Consider the following 12,932-nt stretch of genomic DNA (forward strand, 5'->3'; position numbering starts at 1 on the left):
GTAACAATAGCGGAATATTGCATTGAGACAAACCTGCAAGGTTTAGCAATGCGATTCAATTGTATCCTTATGTAAAATGTTTTCAACAATAAATAAATAAAAAAAAAAAAAAAAAAAAAAGGTGTTAGTGACATCGTAACGAATGCAAAGGGGGATGAGTCAGACTCAGGGGCGGATCCAGCTTTTATGACAGGGGTTTTTATGTCACCAGTTCGCAGACGTCATGACGCCTATGACCCCCTGGATCCATCCATGATTCTGAGTTGATATCAAGTGGAATTTTCTGTCGCAAAATTCATGTATGCATGAATACATAACGGCTAGGGAGGTGCATGGACGCAACCTGCGGAATGGTGGTAGACTGGTAGGTGTTCGTCACAGACTCGCCAAGTCCGATCGGCTGACCCACGTCATAGGCCCGTCGGTGTACAGTAAACTGCCGACACACGTCACTGACGCACCGTCATACCTTCTTTTAAATCGCGACTCAAACGTTGGCTTCTTGAGCACACGTTCTACAGTTACGATGAATTTATTAATTTGTAATTTAGATAATTAGGTACTGGACAGTACAGTTCAAATATTGTGTAGGTACATTATTTGTATGTAAACTTTTGCGATGAAAAATTCTACCCGATATCAACTCAAAATCATGGGCTGAATCATCCCCCTCAGTATTCGGTACGGTGTCACTAAACTGTACACCAATGCCTGATGGCCACAATCATTGTCTTTCTCGTTACTTAACAGGATAAACGCGCTGCTCATAGCGGATGAGATCCGTCGCGCAGTGGCCATAGAGGTGGGTCTTGGTATACCCAAGATTGACGAGGAAACCTGTCCCGGGTTCCAATGGCCGCCCCTGGACTTCGGCTGGAGCCTGGCTGAGGTGAGTGCTCAATATGCGGCTGAGTCAAGTAACCAACTAGTTCCGCCCATATGCAACAGATGGTGCCACCATAAAGAATAGAATAGAAAAAGTTTATTATAAAAGGACGCCACACACAAAAAAAAAAGACAACAACATCATATCAAATTTCCACTAAAATAATTACAAAAAAGCAAGACGGATGTTTGTCGAAATGATCATAAGGTGGTGGTGGACGTCCTGAGATAAAAGGGCCTCACTCAGCACAAGTCGCGGCGTGAACCACGACGCTGGTATTATGTGGACCCTGTTGGGTGACGCACGAACATCGTGTTCCATAAACATGTGTTAATGGTGTACATAAATTATAATATATACCAAATTATTTTCATAGAATTAGTGTGTACAGTCATGAGCAATATAATGTACCCATTTTAGGACTCTGTCGCACTAACATATTTGACATTTAGTGAGACTTACAGTTCAATTTGTCAAAAAAGTTAATGTGACATGGTACCAAAGTGTATACATATATTGCTCGTGACCGGACATAGACAAATATTATCGCAAAGATGTATTTACGTATACATCTTCATTGATTCTTCATTATTATTTTTTTTTGCATCTTTTTCTTTGCATCTTTGGCCGTTCTGTTATGCATAGTACCCCGCTAGCCGCAAGTTGGTAGTGTGACTAGGAATCGACGATCTAACGGTGTTATGTTGGAAGTTGTATATATACGTCGCGCTGTGCAAACTTCGATAGCGCGTTTCACGACTGCATTATTGATTTGTGGCGCCATCTGTTACATGTGGGCGGAACTAGCTGGTCAACTAGTTAGCTGGTAAACTGTCTGAGAACTGATATTAGGCAGCTAAATTACTCAATTGTATAAAAATATTTTATGTTTATTATTTTAAAAAACGTCTAGGGCCCTGCGCCGAGGTTTTTCTTGCAGCTTCTTTTCCCCGGCTATACGGGTTGTGAGAAGTTGCAGTAGTTTTAGGCGGATGAGACGTTCGTTATGTAAAAATTGACGATTCAAAGTGTAACTATGTTACCTACTGAATTAAGATATTTTTGAATTTGAATTGGAATTAGGTCCGCTATATTGTGATTTTCTATTATGTTCAGGTACTCAACGCGGATTCGGAGAAAAGCGAAAAAAAGAAGGACGAAGAGGATACAAAAGAAAAAGCTATGAAGTAAGTCTGATTGCTTAGTCCTTCTGTCGTGTGGGTTGTGAAGTGGATTACCGACCTCATCAACCCTGGTGTCAGGGTTACTATTGAGCCGGCAAAGGCCCCTGACGTGCCTCATGTAACGATTACTCGCTTACATCGGTAAATAGTAACCGGGACCAACGGCTTATCATGCCCTCCGACATACGGATCATCTTACTTTCGGACATTTTTTTTTATTTTTTTATTTATCGTTTATTTCAGGTACTAGTCCCATAGCATTACAAATTACATTTCAATACAATAAAAAATACAATAAAACAAAATAAAATAAAATACCATGCAATAAAATAAATTAAATTAAATGGTTAAACATGTCAACAGGATATACATTATGTCACATATAAATATTCTTGTTAAAATTCGTGTCATGTATATAAAAGCCGTAGTATATAGATACTACTATCTTGTTCGGGGATGCACGTGCTCTCTGTTCGAAGGAGGCCCTCAGATTTCTTAGTACCGCGAAAAAATCGTTGACCCTATGCTCAGCAAACATGCCAGACGCGCTACACCGCCACGGTAATCGCATCATGCCTCTAAAAGCATTATTATATTGCACATTAGGTGACCAGCCTGCAATGTCCTGACCAAACTAGGGATCAAGAAGTATTTTTATGTGATATGTAAGTGAAGTAATAGGATATAGCTTTGGTATATTTGGTATGACTTTGTTGAATATAATAATTATTAGGGAGCGGGAAAATAAAATGCGTCGTTCGTTGTTACTCCATTTTGTCTCTCTTTTTATTTGGCGTTGGTTACCAGCGCCATCTGTTGGTTCTTTAGGTTACTGCTTTACAATTTTCCTATCATAAAATATGGACGCAGCCAGCTAGCTATACTAAATTGTTACAATAGGTTTGCGCTAGATGGCGCTTGTCTGTGTCAGTAAGAAAGAAAAAATATTTGTTCGGCATACTTAACATTAATTAACATAGGTAACATACTTAGGTAATTAAATTACTTTATAATTATTATACATAATGGCTTCAGCTCAGCAAATGTCACGGCCTAGCTGTAGCTGGACTATGACGCTGATTTTCAGCTGCAGCCGGTTGGGGAATCAAAAGACAGTGAAACAAAAAACTATATGTGCCCATTGGAATCTTCTACATACATACATACATAAACTCACGCCTATTTCCCACCGGGGTAAGCAGAGACTATAGAATTCCATTTGCTTCGATCCTGACACACTTCTCTTGCTTCCTCCACATTCATCAATCGCTTCATACACGCACGCCGGTTCAGAGTAGATCGTATTAAACCTTTTCTAAGGACATCTCCAATTTGGTCATCGTGAGTCCTTCTCGGTCTTCCTCTGCCAGTCCTACCATCAACCTGGAATCTTCTACTTCTCTTATATTTCAGAGAAATAGAAGACAAAGACTCGAAGAACGACGAAGAAGGGACGACAGAAGAAGGAACGAGAGAGAAGACGATCAATGACATTCTACACGAGAAGGAAGCTGCTGAAAGTGTAAGTAACATTACATAACATCAACGGGCTCCGTGGTCCAGTGGTTGAGCGTTGGGCTCACGATCCGGAGATCCCAGGTCGATTACCGGTGGGGACATATCACAAATATCACTTTGTGATCCCTAGTTTGGTTAGGACATTACAGGCTAATCACCCGATTGTCCGAAAGTATGATGATCCGTGCTTCGGAAGGCACGTTAAGCCGTTGGTCCCGGTTACTACTTACTGATAGAATACCAACCTCTTCAACCCTGGCGTCAGGGTTATTATTGAGCCGCCTAAAGGCCCCTGACATGGCTCATGTAACGACTACATACTTACATCAATAAGTACTGACCGGGACCAACGGCCTAACGTGCCTTCTGAAGCACGGATCATCTTTCTTTCGGACAATCGGGTGATCAGCCTGTAATCTCCAAACTAGGGATCACAAAGTGATTTTCGTGATGTGTCCCCATCGGGATTTGAACCCGGGACCTCCGGATCGTGAGCCCAACGTTCAAACCACTGGAGCATGGAGCCTGTTAGCTCCACGACGGCGCCAAGGCTTGAACGTGGAATTTTGTAACGTGGTTGGTAAAAGAAGTTATAGGAGCGGAGGCGGTTATAGGAGTTAGCGGAGGTGTAGTTCGTTGAGGTGTAGATTGCCGCTTTGGTATATCGCTATAAACATGTGTTTGTAAAAACAAGCAGTCTATGCTGCGCGAGCAACTTCGTTGGGTGCCGCAATTTGATTGTACTTGTCTTTAGTATAAGATGTACTAGTATAATAATATGTGGGATTAATGTCAGGACAAACCCTTTAAGGGTTTTCCGATGTTAACTATTTAAAATGTAATTGTTAATTGTATATATGATAAAAAAAAACTGCATCCCCTACCAACTGAGTTATTTTTCTGTAACGCACAGTATACGTCTAACTTCTCCAGGGCTTCGAGATTGGCACTTGGAGTAACGACATGGCGTCCTCCATCCCGAGCAACGAGTACGACGAGTTCATGGAGCCACTGCCGCCCAACCTCACCTTCGTCACTTCCGCTTCCGGTATGTCAAAATTCAAAAATATCTTCATTCAGCAGGTAACATAGTTACACTTTGAATCGTCAATTTTCACATAACGAACGTCTCGTCCGTCTAAAACTACTGCAGCTTCACAACCTGTATAGCCAGGGGAGCTATTATACTGTAGACGAATTTTTAAATGATTAGTTTTAATTTTAATACACACTTCCTCTCTTCCCTTCAACGTTACTGTGCCCTACAGGGTCCATGTTATAGTTCCTATGCCTATGTAACACCCCATTGTACTACATGGAATGCAATAAATAATTGAGAATTGAAAAGAAGCTGCAAGAAAAACCTCGGCACAGGGCCCTAGACGTTCTTAAAAAAAAATAATTATGCCGGACTTTCCAGGCTACGTTCTCCAGAAAAAATAAAGAAGGCGCTGTACTCTGTACTCACCTATGGTGACCGAACACTTGGCAGAATGATGCCCACATCAGCGAGGGTTGGAAAGAGAAGTGGATGCCTTTGCCCAGCAGTGGAACATCAATTCATCGCTAATTCTTGCTTGTATAGTTTTAAATATTATAACATAACATAACAAATACTTTATTGCACAAACAGGAAAAAACAAAATACAAAACAAAAGAGAAATAGAATTAGTACAATAGGCGGCCTTATTGCTAAGTAGCAATCTCTTCCAGGCAACCTTTAAGTATAGGAGATATTGAATATTATGTAATATAGCGGGATAGTGCAGCATGGGAATACTTGTACATATAAAAATAAATACACTTTCGACTACATAAACTACATAATAATAATAATAATAATAATACACATAATTATAATTATTATAAGTTAATAAATAATAGAATTTTAAAAATATATATATATTTTAGACTGTGATGTATATTAATTTTTGTAGGTGTATAATAATTTTGTTACCTTTAACTTGTCTAATTCATAATTAACTATGTTACTTACTAATATTGTTATAATGATGCTGCTGTCACCTCTTATGTTGCTGCGCCCTTGCAGGGCGTCACATGTACCTAATACCATGTATGTAACACCTAACTGCTTGTGACTTTGCAATGAATAAATGAATATAAATTCAAGAGCCATGCTCTTGTCGGTGTAGCATTCTACATGCTACTTTTTAGGGACAAATAGGGCATTTTTTGGTAAAAGTAACGTAAAGGTTTCCCTCTTGCCTTCCGCCTCGCAGTACTAACTGACGCGAGTGGGATGGCGCCCAGAGTAGTCTATTTCAAAGCTAGGACATCAAGAGCCATGGTAGCCCAGTTGGTACTCGTAGAACGCTTGCCTCTTACTTTGAGGTCGCAGGTTACGCAGCACAGGCCTTAACAAATGATTCTCGAATTTGTTTTCGAATTGTATGGATCAGAAATGATTATCACCTGCTCAGCAGTGAAGGAAAACATTGTGAGGAAGCCCACATTCCCGAGAAATGTATTTTCGGAGGCATGTGACCTAACCTGTTTTGGGCTGGTTTTCCCTTCGCGGGTTGGAAGGTCAGACAGGCAGTCGCTTCTGTAAAAAACCGGCCCTTTCAAATCTTCAGGTTAGGTAAGCGGCCCCTGTGAAAAACGGGATAATGCTAGGGGGATAATTATCAATGAGTCTACATAAAAAAAAAACTTCGTATGGTAATGAAATCTTTGTCTCCAGGTGGAACTAACTGGTGTGATCCGGTTGAGAAGCCCAAGTGTCAGTTCCAGCCGTCCAGCAAGTATTCCATGGCTGACAGCGACTGCTCTTACATGTCCAGGTAAATTATGGTGTTACTGGCTATTTTGGTATCTTCTTCTATCGTGTGGGTTGTGAGGTGGAGTACCAACCTCATCAACCCTGGTGTCAGGGTTACTATTGAGCCGCCAAAGGCCTCTGACATGGCTCATATAACGACTACTTAGTTAGATCAGTAATTAGTAACCGGGACCAACGGCTTAACGTGCCTTCCGAAGCACGGATCATCTTACTTTTTGGACAACCAGGTGATCAGCCTGTAATGTCCTAACCAAACTAGGGATCACAAAGTGATTTTTGCAATATGTCCCCATCGGGATTCGAACCCGGGACCTCCGGGTCGTGAGCCCAACGCTCAAACCACTCGACCACGGAAGCCATTAAGTTTATTTTTATGATCTTTTTTTAGCTTTGGATATAGGAATTAGAGCTTGGTGGCGCAGCTGTTAACGCGCTCGGTCTGCGATTGTTGAAGTTAAGCAACTTTCGCAAAGGCCGGTCATAGGATGGGTGACCACAAAAAAAGTTTTGATCTCGAACTCCTCCGTGCTTCGGAAGGCACGTTAAGCCGTTGGTCCCGGCTGCAATAGCAGGCGTTAATAACCACCAATCCGCACTGGGCCCGCGTGATGGTTCAAGGCCCGATCTCCCTATCCATCCATAGGGAAGGCCCGTGCCCCAGCAGTGGGGACGTTAATGGGCTGGTGATGATGATGATGATAGGAAATTAATTTAATCAAATTATTATTGACAGTGATTTCGACACTGATGATTCGGACCTCAACTCCGAAGTCAGCGATGATGACACGGACACCAGCGGGTTTTTCAGCAGTAAGAATTCTAACGGTAAGCTCCTCAATCATTCTTCTTCTTCTTGTCGCTTCGATGGCATTCAGATTTTTTAGCTCAGTATCTTGCCACCTGATACGACACGATTCGTTTATAACAAACATCATAGAAGGAAAAATTGAGGGGTGAGAGGAAGGGGTAGACCTAGGAGAACATTTATGAAACAAATAAAAGAAAAGGTGCAGATCGTGTCGTATCGGGAGGTGAAGGATTTGGCGGGAAGAAGAGAGGAATGGCGATTACTCCACCGACAAGAGCGCAGCTCTTAAATAAAGAGAGAGAGTATTTCGCCACCCCGACAGCATTTTCGGTGGCTATCATCAGCTCAGGCATAAGATGTTAGGTGTGTCATGGTCTGTGGCGTAATTAAAGGACCTCCGTTTAACGACCTCCGTGGTCCAGTGGTTGAGCGTTGGGCTCACGATCCGGAGGCCCCGAGTAGTAGTAATATAAAGATATACATGTGGGGAATGTTAGGTTGGTTTGGACACGTAGAGCGGATGAAGGATATTAGAATTTCAAAAGCGGTATATAAAGCGAAAGGTGATGGTAGGGCTGACAAAGGAAGACCGAGAAGGACTTACGATGACCAAATTGGAGATGTTCTTAGAAAAGATGTAATACGATCTACTCTGAACCGGCGTGCGTGTATGAAGCGATTGATGAATGTGGAGGAAGCAAGAGAAGTGTGTCAGAATCGAAGCAAATGGAATTCTATAGTCTCTGCTTACCCCGGTGGGAAATAGGCGTGAGTTTATGTATGTATGTGTATGTATGTATAAAAACATAAAAAGATTATAAAATCTGCGAAGAGTTCGCAACAGTATGTATGTATGTAGGAAAGTGAGAATACTATGGAAGGATAATGAATGCGAATTTGATTGTTTATGGTATGAAAGGAGGATGGTTAATGAATGGGACGTAAGGCAGTTTTAAAAAGTAAGAAAGGCGACTCGATGGTGCGATGTCGGCCGGGTTAGAGGATCTCGTTAAAATATAAGGAGTAAAGATATTTAAAATGTCCCGAGTTATTTCTATATCCCACGTGTATGTATTAATTTCCAGCGGCCATGGGAGTCCGTATAGAATATAAAACGGCGCACGAGGCGGAGGCGGTGGACGTGGAGCGCAAGAAGAAGGTGAACCCCGCGCCGCTGCCGGACGAGGAGGATGACGCGCGGGACCGCCGGAGCCACGAGCGCCTGGTCAAGGAGGGAGAGGCTCCCACAGAGGTTCGAAAACACATACATCGACACTGATAACTAAGATTTAATGCTATAACGCATTACATTATTGTATCATCATCACCAGCCCATTGACGTTCCCACTGCTGGGGCACGGGCCTTCCCTATGGATGGATAGAGAGATCGGGCCTTAAACCACCACGCGGGCCCAGTGCGGATTGGTGGTAATTAACGACTGCTAATGCAGCCGGGACCAACGGCTTAACGTACCTTCCGAAGCACGGAGGAGCTCGAGATGGAAACTTTTTTGTGGTCACCCATCCTATGACCGGCCTTTGCGAAAGTTGCTTAACTTCAACAATCGCAGACCGAGCGCGTTTACCGCTGCGCCACCGAGCTCCTCACATTATTGTAGATTAGCCGAAAATGGCATTAGCGATTTTTTTTTATTTTATCGCGATCCATTTTAACACAGCCCTAACGAACAGTGTCACTGGGTAAATTTCTAATATCTAAAAGCATGCTGTGTGATTCTATGTCGTGTATTATATTATTTTTGTGTTTTACAGTACATACGAAGGTTTCGAGATTCGGTGGAACAACATAAAAAAGAAATCTTACAAAACGGACATCTCATATACGAAGATCAACCCTTGCCCGATATATTGCCAGAACCAACCAAAGAATCTCACGAGAAACTCGCTCGAACAGAACTCGCAAGTCTCAAAAAACTCGAACTCGATATTAGAGACAAATTAAAAATTGAAGAACTTAGTGCAACAGATTTAGATTTAAACACTAGTGAAGAACTTACTACACAGAACGAACTCTTAAAAGCACTCGACATACAAAACGAACTTGAAACACAAGTTCATGAAAATGATCTCGAACTCAAAACCCTGAAGGAACTCACGAACTCTCACGAAAAGCTCGAATTAACTTCACACAAAATTCCTAACGAACTTGACATTACTAACCAACAATCTGAAGCGGACCTTAAAAACAGCAACCTAGAATTAATCGAGGAAATATTCCCTTATGGCAATACGGGTTTGAATCTAATTGAAAACGGGCAAATATCGTTGGAAAACATTGAGAAAAACAAGCGAATTTTGCTTGCTGAGCTGAAGAACTCTTTGCCTAAGGACGATATTAAAAAGTTGAATTGTTTTTCGATGGTGGATGTTAATATTGATGCTCCTGATTACGTGAACGAGAAGATTGTGAACATAGGGTTTGACAGCAACGAATATCTGGCGAAGGTTGATAAGAATAGGGACCAGGAGGACTGTAAGCCGTATTACCTGGACGGCAAGGCTGGAAAGGAGTTCGATTTTGACTACCAGCCGAACTTGGAAGGACATCCCGGGCCGAGTCCCAGCGTTATTTTGCAGGTAAGTTCCTCCCCCCCCCCCCACTTACCAATATTATTTATTTATTTATTTATTCACAAAGTGGTATTATAATATTTACATAACAATAGTCTCGCCAAACTGCAGAGGCAGTTTGTTGGCAAGCCTGCACTCGTTACCTTAGTCTAATTATAATACCTACCTTTAAATAAGAGTAATATTCAAAGAAAAGATTTGCTAGCAAAACAGAATTAGCACAACTTACATTTATCACTCAATATAAAAATTGAAATAAGCACTGTCAGAAGCATGTGATGTTTGTGTAGTAGGTAGTTATTAATTCTCAAATAATTATATTTTAAGTTTTCTTTTTAACGTACTTTTACATATTTCATTCTCCTCTCTCAAGAAATATCTAAATATCTATAGAAATAGATTTCAGATATGATCTCATTAGACGCGTCACAGCCAGTCGATAACGCCTTTAGCGGTGCGAGTGTGTTGCTGCCAGTTTTTTTTCTATTGAACGATGTGTGTGTGATGTGGATGTGTCGGCGGCTGAATAATAACCCTGAAACCAGGGTTGATGAGGTTGATCCACAACCCACAGGATAGAAGATTAGTTAACTTACTTGTCTGGTTCCTCTCTCGCCATCAGGATGCCCAGCGCCTGGCTAGCGTTCTGGGGCGCGTGGAGCCTCCGCCCTCTAGTGTTGTAACGCTCTGGCAACGCGACCAGAGCTTCGATACAATCGCGTACAGCATGTTACGCTTTGTACCTAAAATATAACAGAAAATGTAACATAAACATCAGCTCACGACTTGTTTGGTCAGGACATTACACGCTGATCACCTGATTGTCCGAAAGTAAAATGATTCGTGCTTCGGAAGGCACGTTAAGCTGTAGGTCCCGGTTACTACTTTCTAATGTGAGTAATCGTTACATGAGCCATGTCAGGGGCCTTTGGCGGCTCAATAGCAACCCTGACACCAGGGCTGATGGGATTGGTAATCCACCTCACAACCCACACGATAGAAGATTTATCAATAGACTGCAGACATAATCTCATTCGAAGCGCATATGGCATTCCATTTGCTTCGATCCTGACACACTTCTCTTGCTTCCTCCACATTCATCAATCGTGTCATTCACGCACGCCGGTTCAGGATTGATTATTTACTTAATGTACCACACGGTTCGGATGCTGTTTAAGAAAAACTTAGCGATTGTGAGTATAATTAAAACACATAATAACGGGTTCTAACCGCGTTGTTCACGCCATGATCATGACACTTGCAACAGTGTCGAAATATCGGGAGTCTCATATCCCTACTTTAAACGCAGTAAGAACCAGTTATTATGTGTTTTAATTATGATAATGGCCCCGATTCCTGTAGACACCTCCTAATTTTACTTTAAGTTATACCTGTCTATTTCTTATCCGCCGAAAAGGAAAGGGACGGATGATTGACAGCTCTTAATTTTAGGAAGAATGAGTAAATGAATGAATAACCCGGGCGAATCAAAAGGTATCTCGCTGGTATGCAAGCCGTTTGACGTGTGCTGTCAACATAATTCTGTCGGATTATTGGCCAATGCAAAATTTTTAGACGGTTGTTTTAGATTTGTGCTTAAAATTGACGTGTGTTCCATAAATTTTTCAGCTTGTTGATTACCCGTCCCTTTCTTTTTATATGGATAAGAAAATGACAGATATAACTTAAAATAAAATTAGATGGTGTTTACAGGAATTACCACCAATAACCGCGTAAACTTAAAACGATTGTGAGTATATTTCTTTATAGTATATCAGATTATGGTTTTTATTCCAGGCTTTGACAATGTCGAACGCGAATGATGGTATAAACTTGGAGCGGCTGGAGACAATCGGTGACAGCTTCCTCAAGTTTGCTATAACTGCTTATTTGTACTGTGCCCATCCCACTGTGCATGAAGGCAAGCTTAGTCACATGAGGAGCAAACAGGTAAGATACAAATTCAACAATATCTTTTAAGAAAAAAAAAAGACAAAAAAGAAGAAGAAAACAAGAAAGAAGTAAGGAAGAAGAGAGGAGTGGCGATTACTCCACCGACAAGAGCGCAGCTCTTTAATAAAGAGAGAGAGAGACCGCGTTTAAAGCAGGGATATGAGACTCCCGATATTTCGACGCGGTTGCAAGTGCCATGATCACGGGATGACTGATGAGATTGGAGTGGAGTAGGTAGATCCATAATTTAAGAAACGCGTAAACTTAAAATAATGTAAAAATATCTTTATTCAGTAGGTAAGGTAACATAGTTGGTAATTCTTCTTTTTTATCGACAATGATCTGTGATAAGTTATGTTTTAGAATTATATGTAATCTTTCCATTGTCAAAAAATATAGTTATCTTCATCATCATCATCAGCCCATTAACGTCCCCACTGCTGGGGCACGGGCCTTCCCTATTTATGGATAGGGAGATCGGGCCTTAAACCATCACGCGGGCCCAGTGTGGATTGATGGTTATTAACGACTGCTAATGCAACCGGGACCAACGGCTTAACGTGCCTTCCGAAGCACGGAGGAGCTCGAGATGAAAACTTTTTTTTTGTGGTCACCCATCCTATGACCGGTCTTTGCGAAAGTTGTTTAATTTCAACAATCGCAGACCGAGCGCGTTTACCGCTGCGCCACCGAGCTCCTCAAGTTAGTAGTTATATTATTATACACAAAATACTAATCGGTTAAATACTAATTAGTGATTGACGTAGCTTCATTGTTTTTGTTGTTGTTGCTTGAGCGTCTTGAGGTCCAGTGGTTGAGCGTTGGGCTCACGATCCGGAGGTCCCGCGATTCCCGGGGGACATATCACTAAAATCACTTTGTGATCCCTAGTTTGGTTAGCACATTATAAGCTGATCACCTGATTGTCGAATAGTAAGACGATCCGTGCTTCGGAAGGCACGTTAAGCCGTTGGTTCCGGTTACTAATTCCTGATGTCGTTACATGAGCCATGTCAGAGGCCTTTGGCGGCTCAATAATAACCCTGACACCAGGGTTGATGAGGTCGGTAATCCGCCTTACAACCCACATGATAGAAGAAGACTATGCTACAGTCATCATCATCATCAATTTAAGAGCCACCCTCTTGTCGGTGCAGCATTTTCCATGCTACTTTTTTAGTGGTTTTT

At 41.7% G+C, this 12,932-nt stretch overlaps 2 protein-coding genes across 4 annotated transcripts in view; one reads left to right on the plus strand and one right to left on the minus strand.

Moving 5' to 3' along the window:
• The window catches only part of LOC126379350 (endoribonuclease Dicer), a 61,516-nt gene that overhangs the window by 33,749 nt on the left and 14,835 nt on the right, over positions 1 to 12,932 (plus strand). For all 3 annotated transcript variants that reach the window (XM_050028056.1, XM_050028057.1, XM_050028058.1), the window contains 9 exons: positions 751 to 889; positions 2,003 to 2,073; positions 3,484 to 3,592; positions 4,522 to 4,636; positions 6,293 to 6,392; positions 7,125 to 7,216; positions 8,285 to 8,451; positions 8,973 to 9,797; positions 11,589 to 11,741. In XM_050028056.1, coding sequence (XP_049884013.1) covers positions 751 to 889; positions 2,003 to 2,073; positions 3,484 to 3,592; positions 4,522 to 4,636; positions 6,293 to 6,392; positions 7,125 to 7,216; positions 8,285 to 8,451; positions 8,973 to 9,797; positions 11,589 to 11,741 — 1,771 coding nt within the window. The remainder of the gene's footprint in view (positions 1 to 750; positions 890 to 2,002; positions 2,074 to 3,483; positions 3,593 to 4,521; positions 4,637 to 6,292; positions 6,393 to 7,124; positions 7,217 to 8,284; positions 8,452 to 8,972; positions 9,798 to 11,588; positions 11,742 to 12,932) is intronic.
• The window catches only part of LOC126379455 (guanine nucleotide-binding protein-like 1), a 343,035-nt gene that overhangs the window by 9,056 nt on the left and 321,047 nt on the right, over positions 1 to 12,932 (minus strand). The window lies entirely within an intron of this gene.

Source organism: Pectinophora gossypiella, chromosome 29 (genome assembly GCF_024362695.1).
Source record: "Pectinophora gossypiella chromosome 29, ilPecGoss1.1, whole genome shotgun sequence".
NCBI lineage: Eukaryota > Metazoa > Arthropoda > Insecta > Lepidoptera > Gelechiidae > Pectinophora > Pectinophora gossypiella.